We start from the raw sequence: 22,933 nt of genomic DNA on the forward strand, positions 1-22,933 counted from the left end.
TCCCTATTGTGAAGTCCCTGTCGACCCACAGCATGGGTGGCTCCCTGGAACCCACCGGCGGTACACAAAAATATCCCATTGCATTGCCCAACACAGCTGAGGTAGTAATGTCGTGCGTAATACAGGTGGGCTTCGGCCCACACTGCATGCCCCAGTCAGACTGGGATTCTTTACAAGTGGACACATGTAGGTTTAACTCCCTGTGGACCCACTGCCTGGGTGGGTGCCAGGAAGCCACCGGCGGTACATAGAAATATCCCATTGCATTGCCCAACACAGCTGAGGTAGTAATGTCGTGCGTAATACAGGTGGGCTTCGGCCCACACTGCATGCCCCAGTCAGACGGGTTCTTTAGAAGTGTACAGATGTATTAAAAACTCAGTGTGCACCTACAGCATGGGTGGCTCCCTGGAACCCACCGGCGGTACACAAAAATATCCCATTGCATTGCCCAACACAGCTGAGGTAGTAATGTCGTGCGTAATACAGGTGGGCTTCGGCCCACACTGCATGCCCCAGTCAGACTGGGGTTCTTTACAAGTGGACACATGTAGGTTTAACTCCCTGTGGACCCACTGCCTGGGTGGGTGCCAGGAAGCCACCGGCGGTACATAGAAATATCCCATTGCATTGCCCAACACAGCTGAGGTAACGTCAGCTGTAATGCAGGTGGGCTAAAAATTAATTTGATTACACTGTAGGCGAGGGCCCACAAAAATTGCTGTATCAACAGTACTAATGTACATCCCAAAAATTGGCCATGGCCAGCCAAGAGGGCAGGTGAAACCCATTAATCGCTTTGGTTAATGTGGCTTAAGTGGTAACTAGGCCTGGAGGCAGCCCAGTGTAACGAAAAATTGGTTCAAGTTAAAGTTCCAATGCTTTTAAGCGCATTGAAACTTATAAAAATTGTTCTGAAAAATTATTTGAGTGAGCCTTGTGGCCCTAAGAAAAATTGCCCGTTCAGCGTGATTACGTGAGGTTTCAGGAGGTGGAGCAGGAGGAGGAGGAGGAGGAATATTAGACACAGATTGATGAAGCAGAAATGTCCCCGTTTTGGATGGTGAGAGAGAACGTAGCTTCCATCCGCGGGTGCAGCCTACGTATTGCTTACGTATCGCTGCTGTCCGCTGGTGGAGAACAGAAGTCTGGGGAAATCCAGGCTTTGTTCATCTTGATGAGTGTTAGCCTGTCGGCACTGTCGGTTGACAAGCGGCTACGCTTATCTGTGATGATTCCCCCAGCCGCACTAAACACCCTCTCCGACAACACGCTAGCCGCAGGACAAGCAAGCACCTCAAGGGCATACAGGGCTAGTTCAGGCCACGTGTCCAGCTTCGACACCCAGTAGTTGTAGGGGGCAGAGGCGTCACCAAGGATGGTCGTGCGATCCGCTACGTACTCCCTCACCATCCTTTTGCAGTGCTCCCGCCGACTCAGCCGTGACTGGGGAGCGGTGACACAGTCTTGGTGGGGAGCCATAAAGCTGGCCAGGCCCTTAAAGACTGTTGCACTGCCTGGGATGTACATGCTGCTCGATCTACGCACATCCCCTGCAACATGGCCCTCGGAACTGCGCCTTCTGCCACCAGCGCTGTCGGCTGGGAATTTTACCATCAGCTTGTCCGCAAGGGTCCTGTGGTATAGCAACACTCTCGAACCCCTTTCCTCTTCGGGAATCAGAGTGGGCAGGTTCTCCTTATACCGTGGATCGAGCAGTGTGTACACCCAGTAATCCGTAGTGGCCAGAATGCGTGCAACGCGAGGGTCACGAGAAAGGCATCCTAACATGAAGTCAGCCATGTGTGCCAGGGTACCTGTACGCAACACATGGCTGTCTTCACTAGGAAGATCACTATCAGGATCCTCCTCCTCCTCCTCCTCCTCCTCCTCAGGCCATACACGCTGAAAGGATGACAGGCAATCAGCCGGTGTACCGTCAGCAGCGGGCCAAGCTGTCTCTTCCCCCTCCTCCTCATCCTCCTCATGCTCCTCCTCCTCCTCCTGTACGCGCTGAGAAATAGACAGGAGGGTGCCCTGACTATCCAGCGGCATACTGTCTTCCCCCGCCCCCGTTTCCGAGCGCAAAGCAGCTGCCTTTATGGTTTGCAGGGAATTTCTCAAGATGCATAGCAGAGGATTGGTGACGCTAATGATTGTAGCATCGCCGCTCACCACCTGGGTAGACTCCTCAAAATTACCAAGGACATGGCAGATGTCTGCCAACCAGGCCCACTCTTCTGAAAGGAATTGAGGAGGCTGACTCCCACTGCGCCGCCCATGTTGGAGTTGGTATTCGACTATAGCTCTACGCTGTTCATAGAGCCTGGCCAACATGTGGAGCGTAGAGTTCCACCGTGTGGGCACGTCGCACAGCAGTCGGTGCACTGGCAGCTTAAAGTGATGTTGCAGGGTGCGCAGGGTGGCAGCGTCCGTGTGGGACTTGCGGAAATGTGCGCAGAGCCGGCGCGCCTTTACGAGCAGGTCTGACAAGCGTGGGTAGCTTTTCAGAAACCGCTGAACCACCAAATTAAAGACGTGGGCCAGGCATGGCACGTGCGTGAGGCTGCCGAGCTGCAGAGCCGCCACCAGGTTACGGCCGTTGTCACACACGACCATGCCCGGTTGGAGGCTCAGCGGCGCAAGCCAGCGGTCGGTCTGCTGTGTCAGACCCTGCAGCAGTTCGTGGGCCGTGTGCCTCTTATCGCCTAAGCTGAGTAGTTTCAGCACGGCCTGCTGACGCTTGCCCACCGCTGTGCTGCCACACCGCGCGACACCGACTGCTGGCGACATGCTGCTGCTAACACATCTTGATTGTGAGACAGAGGAGGAGGAGGAGGAGGAGGGTGCTTTAGTGGAGGAAGCATACACCTCCGCAGATACCAGCACCGAGCTGGGGCCCGCAATTCTGGGGGTGGGTAGGACGTGAGCGGTCCCAGGCTCTGACTCTGTCCCAGCCTCCACTAAATTCACCCAATGTGCCGTCAGGGAGATGTAGTGGCCCTGCCCGCCTGTGCTTGTCCACGTGTCCGTAGTTAAGTGGACCGTGGCAGTAACCGCGTTGGTGAGGGCGCGCACAATGTTGCGGGAGACGTGGTCGTGCAGGGCTGGGACGGCACATCGGGAAAAGTAGTGGCGACTGGGAATTGAGTAGCGCGGGGCCGCCGCCTCCATGATACTTTTGAAGGACTCCGTTTCCACAACCCTATACGGCAGCATCTCAAGGCTGATGAATTTTGCGATGCGGACGGTTAACGTTTGAGCGTGCGGGTGCGTGGCGGCGTACTTGCGCTTGCGCTCGAACACTTGCGCAAGCGACGGCTGAACGGTGCGCTGAACTACACTGCTGGATGGGGCCGAGGACAGCGGAGATGAGGGTGTGGGTGCAGGCCATGAGGCGGTAGTGCCTGTGTCCTGAGAGGGGGGTTGCATCTCAGTGGCAGGTTGGGGCACAGGGGGAGAGGCAGGGGTGCAAACCGGAGGCGGTGAACGGCCTTTGTCCCACCTTGCGGGGTGCTTGGCCATCATATGTCTGCGCATGGTGGTGGTGGTGAGGCTGTTGGTGTTGGCTCCCCGGCTGAGCTTTGCGCGACAAAGGTTGCACACCACTGTTCGTCGGTCGTCAGGCGTCTCTGTGAAAAACTGCCAGACCTTAGAGCACCTCGGCCTCCGCAGGGTGGCATGGCGCGAGGGGGCGCTTTGGGAAACACTTGGTGGATTATTCGGTCTGGCCCTGCCTCTACCCCTGGCCACTGCACTGCCTCTTGCAACCTGCCCTGCTGATGCCCTTGACTCCCCCTCTGAAGACCTGTCCTCCTGAGTAAGCGTTGCACACCAGGTGGCGTCAGTCACCTCATCGTCCTGCTGCTCTTCCTCCGAATCCTCTGTGCGCTGCTCCCTGGGACTTACTGCCCTTACTACTACCTCACTGCAAGACAACTGTGTCTGATCGTCATCGTCCTCCTCACCCACAGAAAGTTGTTGAGACAGTTGGCGGAAGTCCCCAGCCTCTTCCCCCGGACCCCGGGAACTTTCGAATGGTTGGGCATCAGTGACGATAAACTCCTCTGGTGGGAGAGGAACCGCTGCTGCCCAATCTAAGCAGGGGCCCGAGAACAGTTCCTGGGAGTGTTCCCGCTCCTGAGCAGGTGTCATTGTAGTGGAGTGAGGAGGCTGGGAGGAAGGAGGAGCAGCAGACAGAGGATTCGGATTGGCAGCAGTGGACGGCGCAGAACTGCGGGTAGACGATAGGTTGCTCGAAGCACTTTCTGCCATCCAGGACAGGACCTGCTCACACTGCTCATTTTCTAATAACCGTCTCCCGCGTGGACCCATTAATTGGGCGATGAATGTGGGGACGCCAGAAACGTGCCTCTCTCCTAATCGCGCAGCAGTCGGCTGCGACACACCTGGATCAGGAGCTTGGCCTGTGCCCACACCCTGACTTGGCCCTCCGCGTCCTCGGCCGCGTCCACGTCCTCTAGGCCTACCCCTACCCCTCAGCATGCTGTATTACCAGTGATTTGATTTCACAGGCAGGAAATAAATTGGCGCAAGACTAATTGGCGCCAAATATAATTTTTGCCCTTTTTGGAAAACGAAAGGCCCCACTGCCTCTAGTGAATGAATTATCTAAGTTTAATAACTGTGCTGTGTCCCTGCTTATGTGTCACAGAACGTGAGGGTAGCAGAGTTATTAACTGTGGCAGAGCAGGTATTTTTTTTCCCAATTAAGGAAAGCAAATGGCGAACCCAGCAGTAAAGCGTAGCTGGGTGCGTATGATTTAGCAATGTTTTTCACGCAGCTCACACGTCTCCACAGGCGTAAGGACGGACAGAGGCTGGACAAATAGATTTGTTTTCAGTTTTTTCCCACCAACAGGCAGCACTGCGTATATTCAATGAACCTGAGAAGTTTAATAACTGCGCTGTGTCCCTGCTTATGTGTCACAGAACGTGAGGGTAGCAGAGTTATTATAACTCTTGGAGAGCAGGTATTTTTTTTCCCAATTAAGGAAAGCAAATGGCGAACCCAGCAGTAAAGCGTAGCTGGCTGCGTATGATTTAGCAATGTTTTTCACGCAGCTCACACGTCTCCACAGGCGTAAGGACGGACACAGGCTGGACAAATAGATTTGTTTTCAGTTTTTTCCCACCAACAGGCAGCACTGCGTATATTCAATGAACCTGAGAAGTTTAATAACTGTGCTGTGTCCCTGCTTATGTGTCACAGAACGTGAGGGTAGCAGAGTTATTATAACTCTTGGAGAGCAGGTATTTTTTTTCCCAATTAAGGAAAGCAAATGGCGAACCCAGCAGTAAAGCGTAGCTGGGTGCGTATGATTTAGCAATGTTTTTCACGCAGCTCACACGTGTCCACAGGCGTAAGGACGGACACAGGCTGGACAAATAGATTTGTTTTCAGTTTTTTCCCACCAACAGGCAGCACTGCGTATATTCAATGAACCTGAGAAGTTTAATAACTGTGCTGTGTCCCTGCTTATGTGTCACAGAACGTGAGGGTAGCAGAGTTATTATAACTCTTGGAGAGCAGGTATTTTTTTTCCCAATTAAGGAAAGCAAATGGCGAACCCAGCAGTAAAGCGTAGCTGGGTGCGTATGATTTAGCAATGTTTTTCACGCAGCTCACACGTCTCCACAGGCGTAAGGACGGACACAGGCTGGACAAATAGATTTGTTTTCAGTTTTTTCCCACCAACAGGCAGCACTGCGTATATTCAATGAACCTGAGAAGTTTAATAACTGTGCTGTGTCCCTGCTTATGTGTCACAGAACGTGAGGGTAGCAGAGTTATTATAACTCTTGGAGAGCAGGTATTTTTTTTCCCAATTAAGGAAAGCAAATGGCGAACCCAGCAGTAAAGCGTAGCTGGCTGCGTATGATTTAGCAATGTTTTTCACGCAGCTCACACGTCTCCACAGGCGTAAGGACGGACACAGGCTGGACAAATAGATTTGTTTTCAGTTTTTTCCCACCAACAGGCAGCACTGCGTATATTCAATGAACCTGAGAAGTTTAATAACTGTGCTGTGTCCCTGCTTATGTGTCACAGAACGTGAGGGTAGCAGAGTTATTATAACTCTTGGAGAGCAGGTATTTTTTTTCCCAATTAAGGAAAGCAAATGGCGAAGCCAGCAGTAAAGCGTAGCTGGCTGCGTATGATTTAGCAATGTTTTTCACGCAGCTCACACGTGTCCACCGCCCGTAAGGACGGACAGAGGCTGGACAAATAGATTTGTTTTCAGTTTTTTCCCACCAACAGGCAGCACTGCGTATATTCAATGAACCTGAGAAGTTTAATAACTGTGCTGTGTCCCTGCTTATGTGTCACAGAACGTGAGGGTAGCAGAGTTATTAACTGTGGCAGAGCAGGTATTTTTTTTCCCAATTAAGGAAAGCAAATGGCGAACCCAGCAGTAAAGCGTAGCTGGCTGCGTATGATTTAGCAATGTTTTTCACGCAGCTCACACGTGTCCACCGCCCGTAAGGACGGACAGAGGCTGGACAAATAGATTTGTTTTCAGTTTTTTCCCACCAACAGGCAGCACTGCGTATATTCAATGAACCTGAGAAGTTTAATAACTGTGCTGTGTCCCTGCTTATGTGTCACAGAACGTGAGGGTAGCAGAGTTATTATAACTCTTGGAGAGCAGGTATTTTTTTTCCCAATTAAGGAAAGCAAATGGCGAACCCAGCAGTAAAGCGTAGCTGGCTGCGTATGATTTAGCAATGTTTTTCACGCAGCTCACACGTGTCCACAGGCGTAAGGACGGACACAGGCTGGACAAATAGATTTGTTTTCAGTTTTTTCCCACCAACAGGCAGCACTGCGTATAGTCTATGAATAATAACTGTGTTGTGGCCCTGCCTATACAATTCTTTCCCTGCAGTATCAATGGAGGGTGGAATGCTCTGCAGAGGCGATTTTGAGAAGCCCAAAAAAAATGCAGCACAGCTAACAGCAGCCTGGACAGTACTGCACACGGATAAATATGGCCCTAGAAAGGACCGTTGAGGTTCTTGAAGGCTACACTCACTCCTAACACTCTCCCTGCCTATGCAGCACTTCTGTCCCTAATGCCGGGTGCAACGGTCTGCAGAGGCGATTTTGAGAAAAAAAAAAATCCCACTGCTAACAGCAGCCAACACACAGCTATCAGTGGCCCTAATAAGGACCTTTGGGGGGTCTTGAAGCCTACACTAACTACCAATTCTTTCCCTACAGCAGCTCCGGTATAAACAGCACTGTCCCTCATCTAACTCACACCGCATCTGAGGCGAGCCGCGGGAGGGGCCGACTTTTATATTAGGCGAACACCTGATCTCGCCAGCCACTCACAGCAGGGGGGTGGTATAGGGCTTAAACGTTGCAGGGGGAAGTTGTAATGCCTTCCCTGTCTTTCAATTGGCCAGAAAAGCGCGCTAACGTCTCAGGGAAGGAAGTGAAAGTAACCAGAACACCGCATGGTGTTCGTCACGAATAACGAACATCCCGAACACCCTAATATTCGCACGAATATCAAGCTCGGACGAACGCGTTCGCTCATCTCTATTAGGCACTGATAGACATACAGAGTGCTCTATGGTAAGCTACCGGAGACCGAGGGGCCTTGTTCTTGCACATGGTCCCTCCCCGTCTGATGAGCCCTTGGGGGATTTTTGTTTTTCATATGTTGATGGGTTACAACATGTTTTTGAATGCACCGACAGCTTGTAGAGATACAGATCAAGATTAGATCTAAGGTCAGCGGGAAAGTTAATAATCAGCATGAAATGTATGTTAGTGAGAATTTGAAAGGAATTTCACATTGCTGTCACTGTCAAGCTACCTACCCACAGGCAAACGCGATATCGGGCCGTGAACGTGTGATGTACCCGCAGATGTGAGGCGTATTTCAGGCAAAAATACCTTGCATCGCACTAGTGAAGTTGCAATCCTCTCGCACAATAAAGGATTGGAAGTGTTTCCCATTGATTTCAATGTGAACCTCGCAAACACATCGCACGGCGTACAAGAGCCATGCGAGGCATTAAAGCTCCCATTAAAATCAATGCGGTGAACACAAAAACTTAGGACATGCCATGATCTTTTTCCTGCACTGCGATGCATTGCTGAAAGGAGATCGCTCATGTATATGACTGCTTTCAAAAGAATGGGGTTCATATTCATGTGAGGTTTGTGCGTCTTGCAGCGCACAAATCTCGCACGGTTTTCTCAGCCGTGTGAAAGCGGCCTCAGAAATCAGTATGTTTTATCTGCCACAGATAACAGTCTCCTATGCTATGTGGACCATCAAGGCACAGAAACCGCGTCAGAGACCAAAGTAGTCTGTACTTGACACATGAAAGTATACAGTTATGTCTAAACATTGACGATAAGGAAAAACATTTAGAATTCGGCCAAAACATTTTTAGGATGGGGTCCTGCAGCGTTCCGTAGGGTGACCCTGGACACGTGGCATACGCTGAGGAGCTGAAAGGCAAGGTGCTGGCTCCTGGAGGGACGCACGTAGCCAAGGCCTGGGCAGCTCTGGGCCTCTTCATGACACCCCCAGCATAGGGATGCCCAATAAACAGGATAACAGTTCTAGAGGGATTTGTCACAGGTGACGCCACCGTTCCAGTACTACCCGGCATGACCATCGGCAGGGAGAAATAAATGAGCCATGGACAGTTTAAGTACCACAGGTCCCCAGGAATGGCCAGAGCCTGGAAATAACTTTACTGGAAACTTCAGCAATACAAGGCATACTTGAAAAAGAAACAGTGCAAGCAAATTCAATAAACTTGACAGTAGTACCTCCACACAGTGACCCAGACTTCAGATCAACCCGTGCGTGACCAATTAAAGACACTTACCTCCACTCAGCAGGATTCAGACTTCCGGATGCTATAGTGTGAACAAAGACGTAAGAGTACCTCCACCAGGTGGTCCCAAACTTGAGGACGCGCAGATGTGCAAAACAGATAATTAAGTACGTCTGCATTGGGCCTTGATAGACACTTGCTCACAACTACACTTGCTCTCACTCCTCTCAGGTGTGACTCACTCCTCTTCTCCTACAAATTCATCCACGACAGGAAACCTCTCTTCCTTTTCCTTGCTTCACTACATAGGGGCTGAAGGTGGGTATTAGTGTATCTTGATGCCACCGGAAGCTAGGGGTTTGAGAGGAGGAACGTCTCTCTCACACCCCCAGCTCCCGATAGGGTGAAGATACGAAGGTCCTAGCTGTTCAGTGTGCATTGATTGCATTGATTACTGGTTGCCCTAGTGCCTTAGGCTGACGCTCAGTTCGCTTCTTAGCCGTACATTAAAAGCAGTAAATGCTGCCATGTTACCGCTGTAACATGGCAGCATTCACATCCACAAATGTACGTCTAAGAAGCCAACTAAGCGTCAGCCTAAGGCACTAGGGCAACCAGTAATCAATGCACACTGGCTTGCGATCAGTCTGAGCGGAGCCGCTGTCCCTGGCTCCCGCCACCTCACAGCTGCATACCGGCAGCAGTTGCAGACTCTGTTGTAGCTGACATCTGCTTCCCCGCAGACCCCGATGTTGCCGCTCACCTGCCATGTGCTCCGCTGTTGTAGGCACAGTCTGCCGCCGGCTGCCTTAATGCTCCCTGATCACTGCTCCGAATGTTGCTGGGCCACACTTCTCTCCACTCACCTTGAGTCCCGGAGTTAGTGAGAGTTCAGGCAGGAAGGCATGTACTGGGCCACTACAGTCCCTCCACACATTACACATTCTACTATGGATGCTAATGATTAATGCGAAGGCAGCAGTCATGCCTCATACCTTGGGCAGGAAGATCATCTGTACATGAGTCCCGTGTCTAGTTCATAGCCGACACATGAGATCCTGGTTGACATGACGCACTGAGGTTGGAAGAACAGCATACTGTACCGCTGTCATACGGACCATTCATATGGCTATATGGTGTGCAGAGTCTCAGTTGTAGAGCGCATAGTATATAATATTATTATTCACGTTTAGATCGCATATATTTATTTGTACATGTCTTTATATTATGAGCAGAGTGTTTTGGATGATGCAGAAATAAAGGGCAGATGAAGGGAAAGTTATATTGAAGAACAAACTTTTTTTTAGTGTTCATTATATATATATATATATATATCAACACTCCATTGGAGGTCGCTGTACTTCAAACACTCTGTTCATAAACATACGGTAACACGGGGTAACGGTCACTCAGCAACTATTTACATCTGCGTCACATGGTACTATGGTAGCAGGGGCTAGACAGTCCTGGTCCAGAGGGGGTCTTCCCCGATACAGTGGTGATGTTCTCCGTTGAGTAGCTGCTCTAAAGTCACTTTCTCTACACTTGGTTTATGTGTGCATTTCAAACGGTGTATGTTGTAGGAAGGCTCCCTGCTACGCCTGCCTTGGAGCTGGCCACACTTGCAACAACATTCCCTTTGGGACAGCTGGGGGGGCACAAGCAAGCTACAACCCGCTGCCCAAGCACTTTCACCATCACAACTTTGTACTTGCTCACCACCCAGCTGTCTTTCTTGCTGATCCCCTCTTGGGTCTTAAGAGAGGGTGATACGCTGGCCAGAGCCATAACTTGAAGCTACTGGGCCCCAATGCCAAACCTATAACAGGGCCCCAACTATAATGCTTTATTCATAGTACTGGGCTCTCTATATGGAGAAGTTAGGCCTTATGGGCCCCCTAAGGCTCCTGGGCCCGGGTGCAACCGCATCCCCTTCATCCCCTATAGTTACGCCAGTGAAGCTGGCCATCTCCCACATGGTCACCACCCACATCATGGAAGGCATGGTGCTTCCACGGCCAATCAAAGTGGCAACACTGCTCTTCTCTTCACAGTGGGCAAGTTCTCTTGTGGTGGGGAGACTTCTTCACTAACTTACATCTTGTGGAGGGGAGACTTCTTCACTAGCTTACATCTTGTGGTGGGTAGACTTCTTCACTAACTTACATCTTGTGGTGGGTAGACTTCTTCACTAAGTTACATCTTGTGGAGGGGAGACTTCTTCACTAACTTACATCTTGTGGAGGGGAGACTTCTTCACTAACTTACATCTTGTGGAGGGGAGACTTCTTCACTAACTTACATCTTGTGGAGGGGAGACTTCTTCACTAACTTACATCTTGTGGTGGGTAGACTTCTTCACTAACTTACATCTTGTGGAGGGGAGACTTCTTCACTAACTTTCATCTTGTGGAGGGGAGACTTCTTCACTAACTTACATCTTGTGGAGGGGAGACTTCTTCACTAACTTACATCTTGTGGAGGGGAGACTTCTTCACTAACTTACATCTTAAGTATCTTCTTGTGCGGACCACTAAAACAAATCTGTAATACCACGATACCCGAACAGCCGTGTCTAGGACCCAAAATCCAAAACGTAGATAAAGTCTGTAGGATGTGTCACAAAGCTGGTATTTAAAACATCTTAGACATGTCAATGGGCAGCAGCTGTGGAAGGCCTTCTCCTTCTTCACCAGGCACTGATGTAGCGGCTGCAGATTTAGCTTCTTTCTTTAATTAACAGTAAGTTGATTACTTTACATCTGTTTCCAACAAATCTGTTCTGCTTTTTTTTAAAGTGTTAATTATAAGATTTATATGGACTTCCGAATGGATGGAACAACAGGAGGGCTATTCCTGTAGCATCTTCTAGCCAAAGACTTGCGGTGTAAAGTAAAATCATCCGTAAGGATCAGTTCATTGATGGGACGTAAGAATAAGACAATGTTCATTTTTTGATCTTGTTAAAAAAACACATTGTGATAAAAACTTATCAGGCTGAGGGCTTATTTACACGAGTGTATATCGGCCGCTGTTTTCACGCACCGCCGATATATATGCTCCCATCTGATCGCAATGCATCAGATCAGACGAGCGTATCCCCATGGTGTAGAAGCGCCCGGCCGGCAAATATAGCACCGGGTGCTTTTATGCCGGGCAGCAAAGAGAATCCTGGAACTATCTTTCTGCCCGGAATACATCAACCGCTGTATAGACTCCTGTGGGACCCACTGACAGCGGCCAGAGAAGGGAGGTGGGAGGGAATTTAGCAGTGTGACTGCTAAACTCCCTCCCTCTTCTCTCCTTCCCTCCGGTTGTTAGCAATGGGAGAGGGAGGAGCTTAGCCCCGCCCCTCCCATTGCTGGCTGTGGACAAGGGGCAGGACTTAGCTACACTTAAATCGAGGGATTTTTCAGGGTGCAACATATTTTTTCGCTAAAAATGACACTCGCAGTCTTGTGAATGGACAAGAAAACGCTGGCCGTGATCGCGGAAAAAATCCCATTCACGCTGTTTAATCGCACAATTTTCTCGCGATGCGACAGTGCTGCATGTATGTGAAGCCCATGCTTTCCAATGGGTTCCTTCATATTAGTGATGTTTTCACGGATACTATGTTGCGAGAAAAAAAATCGCGGCATGCTGAATACTTTAGCGATTTGCAATTTTTTTTTTTGTAGCCTATGTTTCCCTATGGAGCCTTGTCTATCAAATCTCATGCGAAAAAACTGGTATGGAGACGCAACCCTCTAAGCTACTAGAAGATGTAGATCAAGGTCCAATGTGTCCAATGTGCCAACACTTCTTTCTCCCCTGTCCTCCTGCACATACAGGACCTCTGAGACAACCTTTGGAATCGTGTCACCCCCAGGCATCCTGTTGTCCTATCCAGCCGAACTGACGAAGCCGTTCATCCCCGAAACGCGTATTCTATTGCTGGTTTTTAATTTGTGAAAAAATAAAAAAGAAGTGCTTTCACCATCACATATTGGACCTTGATCTTCTAGTAGCTTAGAGGGTTGCGCCTCCATACCAGTTTTTTTCACATCCTTTTCGCTACACTCACGCCCACACCGGTGGAGCGTCATCTGGTTGGCAGCACCTCCACCATTCGAAATACTCCATCATTGGAAACACTTTGTACTCCATAAATATTCCACCACCCTCACTGGGTCTTGCTCAACCCTCCTTTTTCATTTCTTTTACTCATATCAAATCTCATGAACTAGCAATTTTCATGCGATGCAATACATTTCCCTACCCATAAAATAAGCCCTAGCTGCCTTTCCAGAAAAAAGGCATTCTTACGTAGCAGGCTCGGTCAGGTTCCTCCCGCTGCTGTGCGGAGCTCCACTGTGCGTCCTGCAGTTCTCGTTCGCCTTAAGATCACTTACTGGTTGCGCGATTCATAAATTGGTTCATCCATCGCCTCTTAGCCAATCAATGCAACACTTGATGAACCAATGAGAGGGCTGATTGGTTTATCCAGCTCCGCATTGATTGGCTGAGCAGAGTTTGAAGAACTAATCCCGTTGTGGAGGTGGGATTTATGAATTGACTGAGCTGTGGCATTGATTGGCCAATTGATAAATCCCAGCTGCACAACGTGATTGGTTCTTCAAACTCTGCTCTGCCAATCAATGCAGAGCTGAATGAACCTATCACAGCTCTCGCATTGGTTCATCGAGCGCTGCATTGATTGGCTGAGTAGCGCTGGATGAACCAATCAGAGCCATCGCTTCCTGGAGGCGAGATTTATGAATCCAGTAACCAGGAAATAATCTTCTGTGGGCGAATGAGGACTACAGAATGCCCGGCGGAGCTCCGGAGAGCAGCGGGAGGACCTGGGCCGAGCCTGCTAGGTAAGCATTCCTTTTTTTTTTTTTTAGCTAGGGCTTATTTCAGGGGTAAGGCTTAACTTTCTTTAATAATAAATTAAACAATTTCATCGCAGGCAGCAGTAAAGCAATGCACGATTTTTCACAAGAAAAACAAATCACAGACAGATTTTCTGTGGGTTGGTACGATTACGACGATACAAAAAATATAATTTTTTTACGTTTTTCCACTTTTGCGCACTCCTTTTTTAAAATTAGTATTTTCACATAGCTGCATTCAAAATCCCATAACACTTTTATTTTTCTATGGTCTGAGCTTTGGGAGGGCTTTTGATTTTTGTGTGACGAGCTGTAGTTTTTATTTACACCATTTTGGGGTGCACACGGCTCTTTTGGTCACTTTTGTTGCGATTTTAGGAGGCGAAACAAACAAAAAAAGGTTTGTTATTTATTTTTACGCTATTTTTAATTTTACATTTCTTGTATCCCTATAGGGGACATGAACGATAACAGCTATGATAATGCATTGTAGGACTTCTGTACTGCCATGCCTTATCACTTACAATAGCGATCATAGCCAATGGCAATCCGCGACGCCAGTATTACATCACGGGGGTCCAATGATGTCACAGAGGGAGCGCGTTAAGTACTCTGCAGCCAGGACGTAAATTATGTACTGTGGTGTTAAAGGCTTAAAATAGATGTTACAACAACAAGGTGTGAACAAACCTTATGACTTAAGGGGGTTGTCAGTCTTATAGAACGGTAGCGTTGGAGGGGACTTCCAGGGTCATTGGGTCTAACCCCCTGCTCAGTGCAGAATCACTAAACTCACCACCTCCCGTGGCAACCTGTTCCACTCATTGATCCCCCTCACTGTCTAATATCTTATCCGTGTCTCCTCCCTTTCAGTTTCATCCCATTGCTTCTAGTCTTTCCTTGTGCAAATGAGAATAGGGCTGATCCCTCTGCAGTGTGACAACCCTTCAGATATTTGTAGACAGCTATTAAAGGGGTTGTCCCGCGGCAGCAAGTGGGTCTATACACTTCTGTATGGCCATATTAATGCACTTTGTAATGTACATTGTGCATTAATTATGAGCCATACAGAAGTTATAAGAAGTTTTTCACTTACCTGCTCCGTTGCTAGCGTCCTCGTTCCCATGGAGCCGACTAATTTTCGCCGTCTAATGGCCAAATTAGCCGCGCTTGCGCAGTCCGGGTCTTCTTCTGTTCTCAATGGGGCTCCGTGTAGCTCCGCCCCGTCACATGCCGATTCCAGCCAATCAGGAGGCTGGAATCGGCAATGGACCGCACAGAAGCCCTGCGGTCCACGGAGGGAGAAGATGCCGGCGGCCATCTTCAGCCGGTAAGTAAAAAGTCACTGGAGCGCGGGGATTCAGGTAAGCGCTGTGCGGATTTTTCTTTAGGTCCCTGCATCGGGGTTGTCTCGCGCCGAACGGGGGGGGGGGGGGGGGGGGGACAACCCCTTTAAGTCTCCTCTCAGCCTTCTATTTTGCAAGCTAAACATTCCCAGATCCTTTAACCGCTCCTCATAAGACATGATCTGCAGACCGCTCACCATCTTGGTAACTCTTCTCTGAACTTGCTCCAGCTTGGCTGTCTTTTTAAATGTTTTGCAAACATGTTCCCCATGTGTTAAAATAAAACTCACCTTTCTCGGCTCTCTGTTTTGTCCAGTTCTGGGTCTCCCCTCTTATGTAATGTTTTCAAGCTGCAGCAGCCTGTGTACAGGACATCACAGGCTGCTGCAGCCAATGACGGGGCTGATACCTGGTTTTGTAAAGACATCATAAAAAACATAGATATGTGTTTTAATATAAACATACATATATGCTGTATAACGTTGTAACTCATTAATTCTGGGTTTCAGTGAGCAGTTTCCTATGGCTGGACCTTCCAGTGTTACAACCTGATGACACAGCAGCAAGGAGAGTATTTCACAATTCACATTGCTAATGGAAGGATAATGACATCTGCTGCAGACTTGAGGAAGAGGTTTACAGTAAGGATGGGTTGGTTCATCTGTAATTGCTTCTTACAGATCCAGTATTCTATATAATTATTGGCATGATGCTGATTTGTCATACTCAGGCTATCTGGACCCCGCTGATGTTACTGTATGTGTGGGTCAGCAGGGACAACTGGTGCAGCTCTCATGCCACTTCGTGGAGTCACATTTACAATGAGGACAAGCCAGCAGGACACTCACTTTCCTTTGAACCATCTGCTGCTCACTTCACAATGCTGGTATATGTAACTCACATATCATATGTACAACTCACACTAGTGGAAGGAGGTGGTGACAAGTGAGCACGCTTCCCTTGGGAGGAGAATCAGGCGGGTGGCATATGGACGCAGACGGGCACAAATGCATTTCAGTCTCCAACTGCTTCAGCTGAGGAAGTGCCAAGTCATTGAGCAGCACATGCTACTATAGATTTATGGTAATGAGAGATTAGACAGACCAATAAGGGCTATAATGCAAGCCAGACTAGAATCAATGATTCTGAATAAGCAATGGAGTGTGTAAAGGGAAGGTATGACCTATTGTTTTTTTTACTAATTAAAATCAGAAAGTGAAAGATTTTCCATTTTTCTAATCTGTTTTCATTTCCCGATTATAGATGTTTGTTCTGTACAGTGCTATGGGGGCGGCCATCTTGCCTGAGATGCTTTACAGCAGAATGCATGAGCCCTTCACACAATGGACAGGAGGGAGGGGAAGTAGATAAGTAGTGACCCATCACCTCTTGTGAATCGTGCATCCTGTATTATCTATATATAGTGTTACCTCTCAGGGTAAAGGTGCATTTACGCTCAAAGATGGCTTTTGAGTGATCATTTTGCATAAACTACTTCTTGGTACTAATGCCTATTAGTACCAATTAGTAGCATGTGAGCCGTATTTGGGGAACAGACCACCCGCTGTTCTCTGAAAAAAAAATTCCCTTTGTTCTGCCACCAGGCTGACAGCTGAGACAATATTATCAGCACTGCTGGGCAGAACACAGCCTGCGGTCCTTCTTATCAGCTGTTCTGCCAAATTTTGGCTTTCATGCCGAACTAAAATTCATAGTTCGGCAGAAAAGTGAAAGATGGGCACGTTTACACGCAACGATTATCGCTCAAAAGACTGCTGCAAAGCTTTCTCTACAGAGCAGAACGCATCAGCCGATTGTGAGGTTCAGTGGTCAGCGTGAAAAATGAAGGATATTAGGATTTTTTTTTTTAAAACATAGATCGTGCCAGCAAAAATTAAAAAAAATATAGTTTGGCATAAAAACTTGGTTTATATAATAACTATTTTTGGATGACATTTTTTTTTTTTAAATTGAAAAACTTAAAACGGTGAGCAAAGGAAACAGTACTAGGGCTCAAAATAGCATAAAACAAAGAAAACTAAACACAGAAATATTTTAGAGCCTTTCAGTGGTTTTATCATTTATTTTGGGCTACTTATGTTACTATTACCCATCGTCTGTGAGGCTGATTGAATCAGCAGTGTTGTGGTCAGCCCCACAGACATTGAATAGAGGCGAAACGCATCACACTCAGAGTGAAAAGTCTGTATTTCCATGTGTGTTTTCGGTCCAAGTTTCTCAGACCAATATCGCTCTCCGCCGTGTAAATACAGCCAAACACTGACAAAATACATTGCGCAAATGTGAAGTGCACCATAATTTGTAACTTTTTGTTAAAACTAGTCATACAGTCTTTAAAGGGAAGCTGTCATGTGCTTTATGTTCTTCTCACTGAGGGCAGCAGAAAGGAATGACAGACACGCCGATTCCAGCCGTGCCACTTGTGGGGTGAGCTGCAATGGTTTTTAAGGACTTACGGTATGTTTCTGTAGGCTTCTGCAGCTTCCTGCAAGAGAGGATCCAGTTGATTCATGAAGTGCCACTAGCCCCGCCCATCCACCCTGACAGTCTTCTTGCTATTGAAAAAACTGCCAATCAGGGTGGATGGGCGGAGCTACTTGATGCTCACATATAAACTGGACTGCAGAAACAAGCTGTAGGTTCTCCAAAAGTACTGCACAGTATCCTATAAGTGACTGAAATCAGCCGGTCTGTCACTACTTTATGCTGCCATCAGTGAGGAAAACATTAAATTAATGACGAGTTCCCTTTAAGATGAACGATGCATTGAGTTCTGTAAGAGGGGCTGCATACAGGGGATTATGACATGACTGAACAGTGTTTCCCAGCATGCCTAGCTTCAGGAACTGGGGAACTAGCCATACCTACTTCTATGTTATTCTCTGAGTTTCTATGTTCAAATGCATCATTTGTATAAAAGGGATGAAATCATTCATCATTCTCAGCGTCCACAACAAAATACAATTCCCAAAACGCGATCACAGTCTGGATTTTTGATGGCGTACTGTATAGTGTTTTTTTTTTAATGCTCAAAAAACACAGCGGACAGATGTAAAAGTCTACAGTAAAGTAGTGGAAAGTCTACACGCAGCATTCTGGTTTTCTTTGCCTTTTCTTACATAACGTGGCATACCCCACACATGGCATTACCCATTAACGTACCCTTTAGAAAATGCCAGAAAACAAATGAATGTAAAAAAATTTAAATCAAAAACGTATTAGAGCCACTTAAAAGCATGGAGAGAAATTAACTAAGGACTAGTGGCTCTTACGCCAATCTTAACCTTTTCCAATCCACTGTCTGACGTCTAAAAACATTCTGATTGAAGGCTGTACAGCTCCGATGTCGGAAGACGTCCGGCAGGGTATTCTTACTGTAGATTACTCGCCGCTCTGTTGTCAGAGGCCTCTCCAGCATGTCACATACCGCAGTACTGGCTCAAGCCAGCAGATGGCGCCATTGTAAATTGGTAAAAAGAGAAAACCCCCTAGGAAACCCTGAATCCAAAATTGGATTGCAGAGAGTTAAACCTAAGTACCGTACATTGGGATACGAGATGGTAAATTAATGAAGAGGTGCATGCCTCTTCATTTATGCATCTTTGACTGTCCATGCACCAGAAGTTCAAATCTATGTCCGCTACCAGTATAGATTTGAGCTATAATTTATGCCAAATTTTGGTTTATAGTATATATGCCAGATTATGGAGAGAGATCACCATCAAAGTCCACCAGAACGAAAAGTTGCTTTCTCAGAGTGGGGGTTCCAAGTAAGGGACCCTGCTCTATGGCGTTCATATGCCATCATAGGGTCTATGAACAGGAGTTTCCCCTGTGGCACAACCCCTATAAAGCCCCGATACAGTGAGAAAAGTCAGACAAAGCAGTCAATCTTAGCAAGAGCAGTCAAGTATCGTATGTGTATGGTGGCCTACTGACTGTTACCCAACAGATGATGTTAGGGGAAACGCAGAATAAGCCATGTCGAGTTTCATAACCTGATCTATTTTTCTCATTGGAGATAAGCCGCTGCCAGAAGTGTCTGGCAGCGGCCCACTTCCCTCTCCCTATTCACAACACATCCATGCTTGGTTTAAAAAGGTTGTCCCACTTCTGGCTGTTTTGCTGCAGGAAGTACATTTCGCAATGGCCTTGGTTGGTACTGCAGGTTCAGTTCTATTGAAATAAATGGGGCTCAGCCTGCAGTACCAAGCCAGGCCACTGCAAAATGGTCGGAGCTGTCCGCTTCTTTAGCAAAACAGCCAGAAGGGTGACAACCCCTTTAACCAAACTTGCATGTATATGGAAGTTGGAGATGGAATAACAATCACATCCATTGAAGGTATATAGGCAAAGCACAGATTCAGGGATAGAATGAATCAAACTATACATCGAGAGGAGTGGTTGGATGTCAGAAAAAGCTGAGGAGGAGGAAAGCTTCATTCAGACATATAGGTAGGTGTTCGTAAGCAATGTAAAAGGGGAAAACAAGTGGACAAATGCTCGACGGTTGACTGATCATCTTGTTTATGCAAGACTAAAAACGTTTGCAGGTCCGTTGCACATCTTCTCTTTGGCCCAATGCACACAGACTGATATTTGCTGTGGGATCCAGAGCTCCGAATCCCACAGCAAATACTGTCCATAGACATGCTATGTGAAATAGCTTTTCCCTGCCCACAAGAGGAAATCAACTGCGATTTTCCGATGGGTGTGGGTGGGGGGTTAGAAACACAGCATGTTCTATGTTGGTGTATGCCATGTACAGATGGCTTCCATTGATGTCAATGGAAGCCATCTGTCCTGCTGCCCGTCCACAGCGAGCAGTGCACACGGGCCACGGGATCTGCGTCATCACCTAGCGACGGCGCATCACACACTGTACTGCGCACACCCGCCTGCACAAGAACAGACAGGTACGTGGGGGTTACCACCGGGGCACAGGGTTGAATTTGTCCGTGTGCATTCAGCCTTTGTAGACATGGGAACTCGTGTCCATTGTTGGTTGGTGCTTGTTACCACTGACAGATAATCTGTACTTGTCTCCCACAGCTATTCCATACACCCAAAACCTTAATACACGAGGTAAAGGAAGAGCACAGCTTGTGCACCACAGACCGCTCGGGCATCACCGCTTGTCCTGAAGATCAGGTTGGTTTTTGCATTCTTCTCTTATCCTGTACATGGATCTACGCAGAAAGAACAAAGAAGAAAAAAACCTTCTCACCTCTAGAATCATCCCTAATTATTGTTATACACAAAGTAGCACAAACATTTGTCATTTTTGTTTTATTAAATACATTTTCAGATAGATCTTCCGTTTATATAAAAATATAGTTGTGGTCTCTTTAAGGATGACTCTTTACAGGCTTCTCCACAAGTGAGAAAAATAACCTCCATGGAAACAATTGTCAGGAGGATGAATCACCGATCCACGAGGTTTACGTTTCCTGGCCTGTTCATACCAAAAAATGGAGGGACAGTCATTTACAAAACTTTTTCTTTGTCTTCCGCTAACATCTTTACAGCCCATTCACACAGCTCGGCTGGAATCCTGAATGGAAAAAAGACAAAGTTTATGAAATAAGAATCATTGGCACACATTTACTAACAATGGAGTACTTTGCACAATTGAAGCTGGAGAGGGTGGTTGGTGAGAATTACACCTTTTGAAAGGGATTGTCTGGTTACCGGACAGAATTCCCCCTATAGGTCCAACTGTGCTAAAATAACTAGAAGAAGTGGGTTTCATAGGTGCTTGGCCCAATAAATAAAGACACAAAAAGCCTGGTTACTGAACAATCATAGTAGCAGTTTGTAAGGCTAAAAAAAGATATATATCAATCCAGATTAGCTTATTAGCCTGCAATGTTTATCTGTTCTTCTCAATTAAGATTAATTAGTGTGAACCATGCCAGATGGAAACAAAATAGAATGGGTCCAAAGATGGAAAGTTCTAAATCACAAAACGTATCAGGGGAGATCTAAAAAAATTACATTGTATAGTCTACAGTAAAGAAATGAAAGTGGGAACATGACCAAAATTTTAATATTCAGTGGTGCTTGAAAGTTTGTGAACCCTTCAGAATTTTCCAAGTTTCTGCTTAGATTTGCTCTAAAAGTATATCCGATTTTCACACAAGTCCTAAAAGTAGATAAAGAGAACAAAAAAAAAAAAAAAAGTCAAAAATATGAGACTTGTGGTTCTTGCCCAATAAATAAATTAGCAATTGAAAAACAGCAACAAAAACGGCATGTGTGAACGCAGCCTAAGGCTGGGGTCACACAGGACCAAAATCCCGCAAAATTACCGCACGGAAATACTGCGAGATTTCAGCGGAAGAAATGCAGCTTCAACACCCGCGACCTTTCGCCACCTGCATCCCGCTGCGGCCATCCCTCCCCAGAGAGAGGAGAGCGTCCGCCATGGAAACTGGGAAAGAATTGACATGCTTTGAATTCTGTGCGGCATGTGAGTTTCAGCACGGCTTGGCCGCAACAGATCGTCCGCAGCATGTGGATGAGATTTTTACAAATGTCGTCCACTTTGCTGGCTAATCCCGGGATAAAAACCCAGGGGTGGAATTATGCCCCGTGTGACCTCAGCCTAAAGGTTCACATACTTTTGCTACTCAGAGACATGTATTGGATCACTTTCCTCAACAAATAAATGACCAAGCCTAATATTGTTGACTCGTTTGTTTGGTTTGGTTCTCTTCATCTAATAGCACTTTCTGTAAATATGACAGAATTTATATGTAGTTTTAGGTCAAATATAAACAGAAATATGGAAAATTCTGAAGGGTTCACAAACTTTCAAGCTCCTGAACCTTTTTTTATAAGAAACTAAACACAAGAACAAAGAGGCACAATCTGATATAAATTGGCGGAGGAGGGGGTGGGGGTGCGGTGGAGGGGGTGGGGGGTAGAACAGTTTATAACTCCCATCCGTTGAGATTAGTGTTTACGTGGTTTTCCGCATTTTTTATTTTTGTTGTAAAAAATAGGCTGACCTTATTAAAAAAAAATTACAAACCAGCCTATAGTCACCCATCCCAGATCCCTGCAGCTACTATGCGGCAGCTGCATACACACTGCAGCGATTGTGTTTATAGGCTACAGTCAGCCTGCTGGCGGGATGTCACAGGCTGCTACAGCCAATCACAGAGCTCGTCGCTCGACCACGGAGCGCATTTCAAAATAATCCTAATCCTTTAAAAAGGATCCTTCAATCCCGTTAAAAGTACGGGAATATTTTTTGGGATAGAAGACATAACTGGAGTGTGGTGTGAACAGAGCCTAAAAGCTGCTGATTGGTTGATCTGGGTCACGATTAAAGGCCCATTTAGACGCAATAATTATCACTCAAAATTTGTTAAAAGTTTTGAAAGTGAGCGATAATCGTTACTTGTAAATGCGCGCCCGTCCTGCACTTTTCGTTAGTAATTCGTTTATCGTCGTCTTTCCGTCCACTTACAATCCATCATTTGGTAATTCACTTATTGTTGGGTTTGAATGAAAATCGTTCAGTCGTTTAATGATTTTTACCTCATTTTTTTTTACCTTCACTGATGCACATGCCATTCAAACAAACGTGTCGTTCATTGATAGTCTATCATCCATTGTCCAACGATAATCGTTACGTTTAAAACAGTCTTTAAAAGCAAAACCATCGCTCACTTTTGATCATTTTGCAACGGGAGGGGGAATGGAACTTAGCTCCGCCCCTGTCCCTCCCATTGTAAACAGTGGCGAAGGGCGGAGAGGGGGCGGGAGCTCAGTGCACAGCCCAGCCCGGCCCGCCTCCTCCCCCTGCAGAGAGGGACAGCGTATATCAGCCGGGCTTGAAAACCCCAACCG

The 22,933-nt window shown here is 47.1% G+C and overlaps 1 protein-coding gene across 4 annotated transcripts in view; it reads right to left on the reverse strand.

Moving 5' to 3' along the window:
- Positions 1 to 20,347: 20,347 nt before the first annotated feature.
- ACD (ACD shelterin complex subunit and telomerase recruitment factor) overlaps positions 20,348 to 22,933 on the reverse strand; it is a 35,507-nt gene continuing 32,921 nt past the window's right edge. For all 4 annotated transcript variants that reach the window (XM_066579278.1, XM_066579280.1, XM_066579277.1 and 1 more), the window contains one exon: positions 20,348 to 20,627. In XM_066579278.1, the coding sequence (XP_066435375.1) occupies positions 20,561 to 20,627 (67 nt within the window). In that variant the 3' untranslated portion in view covers positions 20,348 to 20,560. The remainder of the gene's footprint in view (positions 20,628 to 22,933) is intronic.

Source organism: Eleutherodactylus coqui, chromosome 9 (assembly GCF_035609145.1).
Source record: "Eleutherodactylus coqui strain aEleCoq1 chromosome 9, aEleCoq1.hap1, whole genome shotgun sequence".
In the NCBI taxonomy this organism is placed as follows: Eukaryota; Metazoa; Chordata; class Amphibia; order Anura; family Eleutherodactylidae; genus Eleutherodactylus; species Eleutherodactylus coqui.